The sequence below is a fragment of the Emydura macquarii genome, unplaced genomic scaffold (genome assembly GCF_026122565.2).
Source record: "Emydura macquarii macquarii isolate MOO-44397 ecotype Brisbane River unplaced genomic scaffold, CSIRO-AGI_Emac_v2 contig_1008, whole genome shotgun sequence".
In the NCBI taxonomy this organism is placed as follows: Eukaryota; Metazoa; Chordata; order Testudines; family Chelidae; genus Emydura; species Emydura macquarii.
In genome coordinates, this window is record NW_027131145.1 from 203063 (window position 1) to 212664 (window position 9602).

Genomic DNA, 9602 nt, shown 5'->3' on the forward strand with positions numbered 1-9602 from the left:
GACACAGGCAAGCATGCAACCTTCTAGCTCATTAATAAGGATGTTTAACGAGGTGCTGGCTGAGTACAGGCCCCACACAATGGTTTTGCCTAGACAGGGTTTCGCTCTTCCCTTGGCTTGGCAAAGGAGAAGTACACCATCCCCCCGCGGCGCATTGTCTACACTTGGCCTGGGTTCACAAAGCATCTTCTCCCTTCAACCTCATGTGCACAGCAGAGGTGAGATGCAGCCAGCTCTGGGGTGGGGCAGCAGGGTGACAGCCACAGACGTGGCTCACCTGGCACTGAGAGGCCGGGTGAGTCCCTGCTGCTGCCTGCTGGGAGGAATGGACCCCACTCAGAGGATGGAGGAAGCGAGAGAGCCCCACACCTCCTAGAAGACAGAGCACGGCCTTAGCACTGCCAGCCCCTGGCTGGGATTCCCCATGTGCCCTGGGGGCTGGTGCTGGAGTTTTCAATGTGGCCTCCTCTTGGTGTACACCAAGTCCTGTTTTTGCAGGTGGGGCTGTGCTTGTGGGAAGAGCAATGTGGGAGACTGTGTGTAAGAAGCGGGAGGCTCTCCCTGGCACTCCCCTGGGTGACCCCAGATCATTCACGGATCAAATCCTGATCTGGCTGCTCCTGCACACCCAGAGACCATGTCCCAGGGACCCAGCGGCTCAGAGAGCAGATATCAGCGCCCTCTCGTCCAGCTCCCTTTATAGCAGAGACGGAGGGAGGCGGCTGAATTCTCACAGCCAGGTGGGTTTTCACACACAACTGCCTCTCGCTGCAGTTCTTCCCTGGCTGCTGCGCTCTTCTGCCATCCGCCCCTCCCTGCTCCTGCCGCTAACCAGGCCATGCACCAATTCCAGCAGGAAATTAGCAGGAGGTTCTGCAAGAGCCTCCTAGTCAGAGTTGTGGGCGAGCAACTTAAAGAGCGAGGTGGAGAAATGTCCAAGTGGGATTGTAGGAGGTGGTTGTTTGTGATGGTGGAGGCAGTAAAAGTTCCACGTTCCTAAAGCTCATGCTTCAGGGTTTCAGATGGCCATCGGCAGGGGTCAGGAAGGGATTTCCACCTGCCTCCTCTTCAGTGCAGGTGTTAGAGCTTGCACTAAGCATCTCCCAGCCCTCCCCGTAATGCCCCCGTAAAACCAGAGAAGACCATACTTTACAGCCTCCCCCATTTCAGCCTCCCCCAGTATGACTCAAGCTGTGAATTTAAATTGATAAAGTTAAAGGAAAGCAAAAAGTGAGGTGGTTATTCTGGTTTAATTTAAATCACTTAGGAATAGGTTTTAGTTGACCTAAAATCAGCTTCTTTGAGACCAAAATAAGTTTGTCCACACACTGGTTTAATTATGTCACTTTAATAGCCAGTTAATTAATTGTTCAGAGAGGAACATTTTTATACTGTCCTTCAGCAAAAAGCAGATTTATATCTCAGACGGACAGGCAGACAGCGAGATAAATGTAAGATGTGATTGTGAGGATAGATCGTTAGATGCAAAGATCGAGATGGCCAGTGCTTAATTTCTAATGAAAGAGGTCCCAGGGCTCAAATGATTCTGTTACTCTCATAACGGGCGTGGCACAAATTCAGGACTGGATCTGTCTGAGTTGAAAAGAAACAAAAAACGCTTTAAAACATTTTGGGTGGGCTTTTTTTTTTCTCTTTCATAAAGAAACAAGAAAAGAAAAAACAATCCTTTACAGTTCCTTTGTAGCACCCGTTATCCATCCCCTCAACTGGCCAGTCCCTGTATGGGCCAGACCAGAAGCCCCTACTGCCCCCCAGCAGGATCTCCCTCAGAGCCGCCTTCTTTGTAGATCACCTTTAAAAAGGGATTCTGGCCACTTGGTTGGCCTTGCCCTGGTGTCTGTCTTGAAGAGAGAGTCCAGCAGAGGGCAATGAAAATGATGAGGGGGATGGAGCACAGGACTTATGAGGAGAGGCTGAGGGAACTGGGCTTGTTTAGTCTGCAGAAGAGAAGAGTGAGGGGGGATTTGATAGCGGCCTTTAACTACCTGAAACGGGGATGAAGCTAGGCTGCTCTCAATGGTAGTAGATGACAGAACTGGGGCAATGGTCTCAAGTTGCAGGGGGGGGGGGTCTAGACTGGATATTAGGAAAAACGTTTTCACTAGGCGGGTGGTGAAGCACTGGAATGGGTTACCTAGGGAGGTGGTGGAATCTCCATCTTTAGAGGTTTTTAAGGCCCCACTTGGTTGGGATGATTTAGTTGGGGTTGGTCCTGCTTTGAGCCGGGGGTTGGACTAGCTGACCTCCTGGTTCCCTTCCAGGTCTCATCTTCTCTGATTCTATGAAAATCTCAGCTGTAATATTTAAACCATCGGGGCACTCAGGGAACCTTTTCCACTTTCTGGCTTGCTGGCATCAGTTTTTGTTCTGATACAAATAAATCTTTGAGACAAGGAGCAGGGACACCTTAGTTGATGCCTACAGACATGGTGGGACACAAGGAGGCCTTGCTTAGGGCTGCATTTGCTTTTTGCGGTTATCTGACAATTTTAGAAGGAGGTCACTAGAACGGGGGCCGAATTGAATTCAAGTGGGCTTTAGGGTGAAAAGTTTCAAAAGTGTGCAAGTGACGTAGTGCTGAAAGTTGATGAGACTCTTAAATCACTTATGGCCAGATTCTTTAATGTATTTAGGTGCACAGGGACAGATTTGTAAAGGTATTTAGGCACCCTGTGGGATTTTGAAAAAGCATCATCTGCTCCAGGCCCCTAATAATTTTTGTTGCCCTCTGCTAGACTCTCTCCAATTTTTCCCCATCCTTCCTATGGTGGGAGGCCCAAAACTGGACACAAAACTGGCAGAGGACAGAACAAGGAGCAATGGTCTCAAGTTGCAGTGCGGGAGGTCTGTGACTGTAACACTCTGCTAAGTGCAGCAGAGGCAAGGGGATAGACTGTACCAAGCGCTGTCTCAGGCTCTGGTAGCTGATCAGAGAAGAGGCAATGAAGAGTTTGTGCATCATGTGTAAAGTGCTTGACGTTAAGGACGCTACTGTATCTACATGTCTGATCACAGCTCTGCAGTGACAGATCCCCAGCATGAAGCAACGCTGATCAGTGGCATTTGAAATACGTTAATTTCATTGACTCTCACTTAGGATAAAAATAATAATCAGTTAAAAAGCCCTGCTTCATTGTATGCTCATTAAAATAATCTCCATTAGCAACACTAAAAAGAAATCTCTTCGACTGGCCGTGCAGCACCCATGGCTCTATAGGGATTTACAGGAGGACACACAGGTTGTTATAAATTCTCGTGTCTTAATCTGCACTCTGAGAAACGTTACGCTCCACTGAGACCTGGGCAGTGCCTGGAGATCTGACAAACCTCTCAAGATATTAAGGGTCAGCAGCAGAAACAAAGTTACTTGTCGTATGAATAGGTCCCATGACAGGCCAATAGAATGGAAACGTTGTTGGGAAGTGCAGGTCTCGGCAGCAGTCCCACTGGGACTGATTAGGAAAGAAAGTCGGAGACATGGATTAAAGTGAGACAAAGGAAAGGGAGGGTTTGTTCCTATGTCAAGTAGGCACCTGATGTGTAAAGGGAAAGGAGTCACACCAGTTATGCCAGCTGCTGTGAAAGGCGATCCTTCATTCATAAATTTCACCAAATCCCCTCATCGGGCTTGGAAAATCTCAACCTTCGTTCCAGTGGGCCAGATCCCCGGCTGGCACAAATCAGCCTTTGTGCCAGTGCAGTCAGTGGGGTCATATCCCCAGCTTGTGTAAATCAGCTGTAGCTACACTGGAACCAATGGGCCAAACACTAGCTAATATCAACCAGGCGTAGCAACACTGGAGTAAATGATCCAGAGTCCCAGCTGGTGTAAATTAGCTGTAGATACTTTGGAGTGAATGAGTCAGATCCCCAGCTCATGTAAATCAGCCATATCACCACTGCAGCCTATGGGCCAAACCCAAGCATAGCACCCTTGGAGTAAATGGTCCAGATCTGCAACGGGTGTAAATCAGCCACAGCTCCATTTGAGTCACTGAGGCAGATCGCCAGCTGGTGTAAATTGGCTGGAGCTCCATCGGAGTCCATGGGCCAGATCCCCAGCTGGTGTAAATGAACTATAGATCCACTGGAGTCAATGACCTACTCAGCTGGTGTACATGGGAAAAGTCATGGATTCCTAGATTCCAAGGCCAGAAGGGACTGTTAGATCATCTAGTCTGAGCTCCTCTATAACACAGGCCATTCAACATTACCCAAGTGCCCCAGTGCTGAGACTTTAGTTAGACTAAAACTTGACAGTTCCCAGGAGACTTTGATACTTCCCGGGGTACCCAGGGCAATGAGGCACCTCTTTGCCATCTGCCCTGAGCATGTCTCTGCCAGCTAGGGGTCAGCTCCCCAACTCCACCAGCCATGGGCAACACAAGCCACTCCTCTCTCAGCCTACCCAGGCTTTGCTGTCCCTCTGCAGGCCAGCAATAGGCACCCTCCAAGCATCTCCCAGCCACTGGTGCACCGTGAGTGTGCTGTATTCACGGGTTCCTTGCTCCCAAATGAAAACACTGCAGCTTCCTCATTACACCTTACCTCAATCCCTCTGCTGAAAACACAGTGCTGAGATGTGTTGACAGTGAACACAAGTAAACATGTGACACCAAGAAGAAATATTGGAAACATATAGTTATATATAAAATAAAATCAGAACCCACATTCTAGACCCTAGATTTACTTAACAAGACACTCTCATCTGTAATAAAGTATTGTCCACCAGGTAGGCTGTGGTCACTTTGTCATGAGAAAGCTTGCCCCTCGGTGAAAGACACCGTGCCATTCTCCTCGTAGACCAGACTAATTCTTTGATCTTCGTCATAGTCTGCAGAAGAGTGTGGGGGGATTTGATAAGAGCCTTTAACTACCTAAAATGGGGTTCCAGGGAGGATGGAGCTAGGCTGTTCTCAGTGGTAATAGATGACAGAACTAGGATCAATGGTCTCAAGTTGCAGTGGGGGAGGTCTAGGTTGGATATTAAGAAACCCTCTTTCACTAGGAGGGTGGTGAAGCACTGGAATGGGTTACCTAGGAAGGTGGTGGAATCTCCATCCTTTGCGGTTTTCAAGGCCCAGCTTGACAAAGCCCTGGGTGGCATGATTTATTCAGGGTTGGTCCTGGTTAGAGCAGAGGGTGTGACTAGATGACCTCCTGAGGTCCCTTCCAACCCTCATCTTCTATGATTCTATGAACAAGCCACTCTGCTGCTGATGCTGCATATTTTGCCCTCTTTTATCAATGTTGTCGTCTTCATTAGCTCTGTAGGGAAATAGACTTGTACTATGAGGCATACAGTAGACAATGAACAAACGTAAAGGCCAGAACAGAGCCTGTGCAAGGAATGTCACTTGCCGGTGGTCTGCCTTGAACATCAAGGCTTTAAGAACATTTCCAATATAGAATTTTTAAGAAATGTTAAGAACGTTAAGAATAATTCCCAATATAGCTCCTTTGCTTCTTAAGTATTACCTGAACATTCAGTTCACAATGGTTATGATTACAAAGTGCAATACTGGCTCACTGTAGAGACCTTACGTGTCAACCTTTTGTGAATTATTGCGTGTATACTGACTCAGGCTATCCCTGTAGAATTATATGCCCCCCAGTGCTTTCAGCCCCTTGGCTTGAAGGTTCCTGGGTGACTAAACTACGTGGCCAAGGCAGTGAACAGCAAAGACCAAGTTGCCCTCCAGTGCCCGAGGCCCCTGAGATGGGAGGGAATTGATTAGGTGAGATGTGCCCAGATGATCCCAGCCGGCGATCCACACCCAATGTGGCAGAGATGGAGAAAACCCCCACAGGCTCCTTCCCATTTGACCTCAGGGAAAACTCCTTCCTCAACCCAAATCTGGAGATCAGTTAGACCCTGAGAAAGTGAGCAAAACATGGCATCTAGAAAGAGGCTTCTCTGGAACAAGCTGCCTAGGGATGCCATGGGATGTCCTTGGCTGGAGGTTTCCAAAAAGAGGCTGGCTAGCCATCTGTCTTGGATGGTTTAGGCACAACAAATCTTGAATCTTTGCAGAAAAGTTAGATTTAATGACCCTTGAGGTCCCTTCTAACCCTATGGTTCCATAATTCTCTGTACAGCCTCAGAGCTCTGCTCCACCCTGTCTCCATCTGTGGTCAATCTCTGATTCTTCAGAGTAAGGCAAACAAACAACATCCCAGAACACCTCTGAACTACTGTGCACTGGGGGAGAGCAAAAATCCTGCCTGGCGCCTTCAGGCAACTGGCTGAGGCCATGAAACCTGAGATTGAATTAGAGTTATTTGCTTAATACAGCACGGCAAAGAATTATGAACATGCTGAGGGCAATTCAGAGCTTCCTATGTTGTTTATGCCTCGTGAAGGAAAAGGACGAATGGGGGACTCAGACTTACAGACCCCCAATGTCAGATGGGATCCTTGTAACCATCTGGCCTGATCCTCGCACACACCAGCCATTGACTTTCTCCCAGAAGCTGGACTGAAAAAAAAATCCCTCCTACTTTCTGTTTTACCTCAGTTTTTATAATGTAGCTTAACCAATCAATTCTTTAACAATATTACAAGATGATTCTTTAACCATTCATAACATATTGTAACACAATTTATTAACCAGTTATGTCCAACCACCTTAACTGATCACACTTAATTATGCAACAGACAGAAACAATCAAAGAACCAGACAGAAATCATTCCAAATAGATAATAGAGAATTGGGTACCATAAAGACAAAACAAAGAGGAGTGTAGATTTTACAACCACTACTGTTGATAAGTAATTCTTTTTTCCAGACAGAATGTTATCAAATCAAGTTTCCTTCAAACATTCTAGGAATTTTTCTTTATCTGGAGGTGTTAAACTGGATCACCATCTTAACAACCAGGTATTAGATGATATGCTGGAATGTGCATTTGTGACTGCACGCTTCCCAGCTTATGGCCACCACTCCTGCATATGAGCCAAAGTACCAGACCTCAGACTGTCACAGTGAGAGAAGGCCCGTGGTTTTGATTCTTTGTTTTATACCCCTATAACCATCTAAATGATAAGGATATACTTACAAAATATGGGCCTTTACAGGCAGGCCTGAATATCTATATTCTATATGCTAACAGATAAGTAGATAGATAGATGTGCAATGTTGTTGTAGCTGAGTGGGTTCCAAGGTATTAGAGACAAAGTGGGTGAAGACCAATTTGTTCAGACAAGCTTTTGAGCTACACGGAGCTGGATAAGATCTCTGTGTAGCTTAGAATCTTGTCTCTCTCGCCAGAAGAAGTTGGTCCAATAAAAGATTTTACCTCACCCACCTTGTCTCTCAGATAGATAACTAGATAGATGGATAGATTTTATTGTATTTGAAAAATCCCAAGTCTACTTATCAGTTTCCTGAGGGCCTCTTTGACCTCCTCGTTTCTTAGAGAGTATATGATAGGGCTGAGGGCTGGAGTTATAACCAAATATAGGACAGTGATCAGTTTGTCTCTGTCAGGAGAGGAGGCTGAGGAGGGATGGATGTAGCTGTAAATGGATGTGGAGAAGTACAAACTGACCACTATGAGTTGAGAAGAGCAGGTGGAGAAGACTTTCTTCTTGCCTTCTGTGGAGTGGATTTTCAGGATAGTTCTTAGGATGAAGTAATAGGACATTAGAGTGATCGCACAACTCCCCATCCCGAAGACCGCATCAGCCAGAAAATTTAGGGTTTTGTTAAGGCTGGTGTCTGAACAGGAGAGTTTTAACACAGGTGGCAATTCGCAGAAGAAATGGTTGATGACGTTCGAGCAGCAGAAGGACAGCTGGAGCAAAATTCCTGTATGAACCACGGAATTGGCCAGCCCGACTGTCCATGTTCCAGCGATTAACCCAACACAAACCCCCTTCCTCATGATGAGGGTGTAATGCAAAGGGTGGCAGATAGCAGCATAGCGGTCGAAAGCCATGGCAGCAAGGACCAGAACTTCACTTGCCAGAGTCCAGGTGAAGAGATAGATCTGTGCAATGCAAGCCAAGAAGGCAATGGTCTTCCTGTGCTCCAGAAGGTTGTGCAACATTTTGGGGACAGACACTGAGATGGATAAAATGTTTATCAAGGACAAGTTGATGAGCAAGAAATACATAGGGGTGTGGAGGCAGCTGCTGGCAGTAACCGTGAGGATGTTTCCAGCTAGTGCTGCCATGTAGATGAAGGTGAATACCATAAAGAGGAACATCTGGTGTTCAGGGCGGCTGGACAGACCCACCAACATGAATTCAGTGACAGAGGATTGGTTCTTCATTCCTGAATCTCCACTACTCCTCTTCTGTCAATATAAATTAACTCACTCGGTCAGTTACTCCGACTTAGGCTATGTCTACACTTACCTCGGCTATTCAGCGGCAGTCAACCAGAGTTACGCAAAGTACACAAAATACTTACGTAACTCCCGACAACTTCTGTGCTTCTCTTCTGTGCGCCATCTTCACTGCACTGCGCCAACGGGAACCGCGATCCCATCCACTCAACGCTATGCCACTTGAGAAAGTGGTCTTAGTACATCGACTTCTGGATTGACTGAGTGGGTCGTCACTGACCGCTCAGTCGATCCAGATAACCACTTTGCTGCCGTCAGTGTAAACATAGCCTAAGTGTAGCTCTAAGTCAGTGGCCCAGAAGGCAATGGAAATACATGGATCTGCACTATCTGTGGATCTAGTCCATGGACTCCAATGAAGCTATGTCAGTTTATGCAAGCTGGGCATCTGGCTAACTGATTTCAATTCAGATACACCAATTCAAGCTGGGCATCTGACTCAGTGACTTTGAAGGACTGAGTGTAAGTTAAAAGTAACTCCAGTGAAATGGATGGAGTTGCACTAGTGTGAAATCAGCAGAGGGGAGATGAGAATGAGGCACATTACACTGCAAATTTTAAAAGTAGCCACATCACTATGAAGGAACTAGAGCAGGTGTAAAGTAGCATCTTGTGGAGCAGATTAATAGATTCCATAGTCCAGAAGGGAGTTCTGTGGTCATATAGTCTGACCTCCTGTATAACAGAGGTGGTAGAACTCCCCCAAAATAATTCCTATAGCAAAACTTTTAAGGGAAAAAAATCTAGATTTAAAAATTATCAGTGATGGAGAATCCACCTTGACCCTTGTTAAATTGTTCCTATGGTAAATTGTCTTTATTGTAAAAAAACTTTTCTCCTTTTTTTCCCTCTCTGTCTGTTTTCAACCAGTGATCTCTGTCCACTTCAGTGTGCAGTAATTAATGATTTACACCGGGATGAGTAAGAGAGAAAATCAGGCCCCATGTAATTGAGAAGAGTGTATAACAATATTTATTTTAAAGAAATCACTTATTAAAGCTAGAGATATACGTTAGAATTCTTGAGGGAGTCTAAGGAGTGAGGCACCAAATCCAATTGACAAGAAATCCCAGTCAATACAAATTGACTCCTATCTATCTATCTATCTATCTATCTATCATTTACTTTATTAAAAATGGGTCTGAATAAGTATAGAATCATAGAATATTAGAGTTGGAAGAGACCTCAGGTGGTCATCTAGTCCAACCCTCTGCTCAAAGCAGGACTAA

At 46.1% G+C, this 9602-nt stretch overlaps 1 protein-coding gene across 1 annotated transcript; it reads right to left on the bottom strand.

The window, feature by feature from the left end:
• Positions 1–4772: 4772 nt before the first annotated feature.
• Positions 4773–8298, bottom strand: LOC137150679 (olfactory receptor 13G1-like). Its single transcript, XM_067544655.1, has 2 exons — positions 7398–8298; positions 4773–4855 (listed from the first exon to the last, which is right to left on the bottom strand). The coding sequence occupies exons 1-2, from the start codon at positions 8296–8298 to the stop codon at positions 4773–4775; spliced, it is 984 nt and encodes a 327-aa protein (XP_067400756.1).
• Between the last annotated feature and the right edge of the window lie 1304 nt (positions 8299–9602).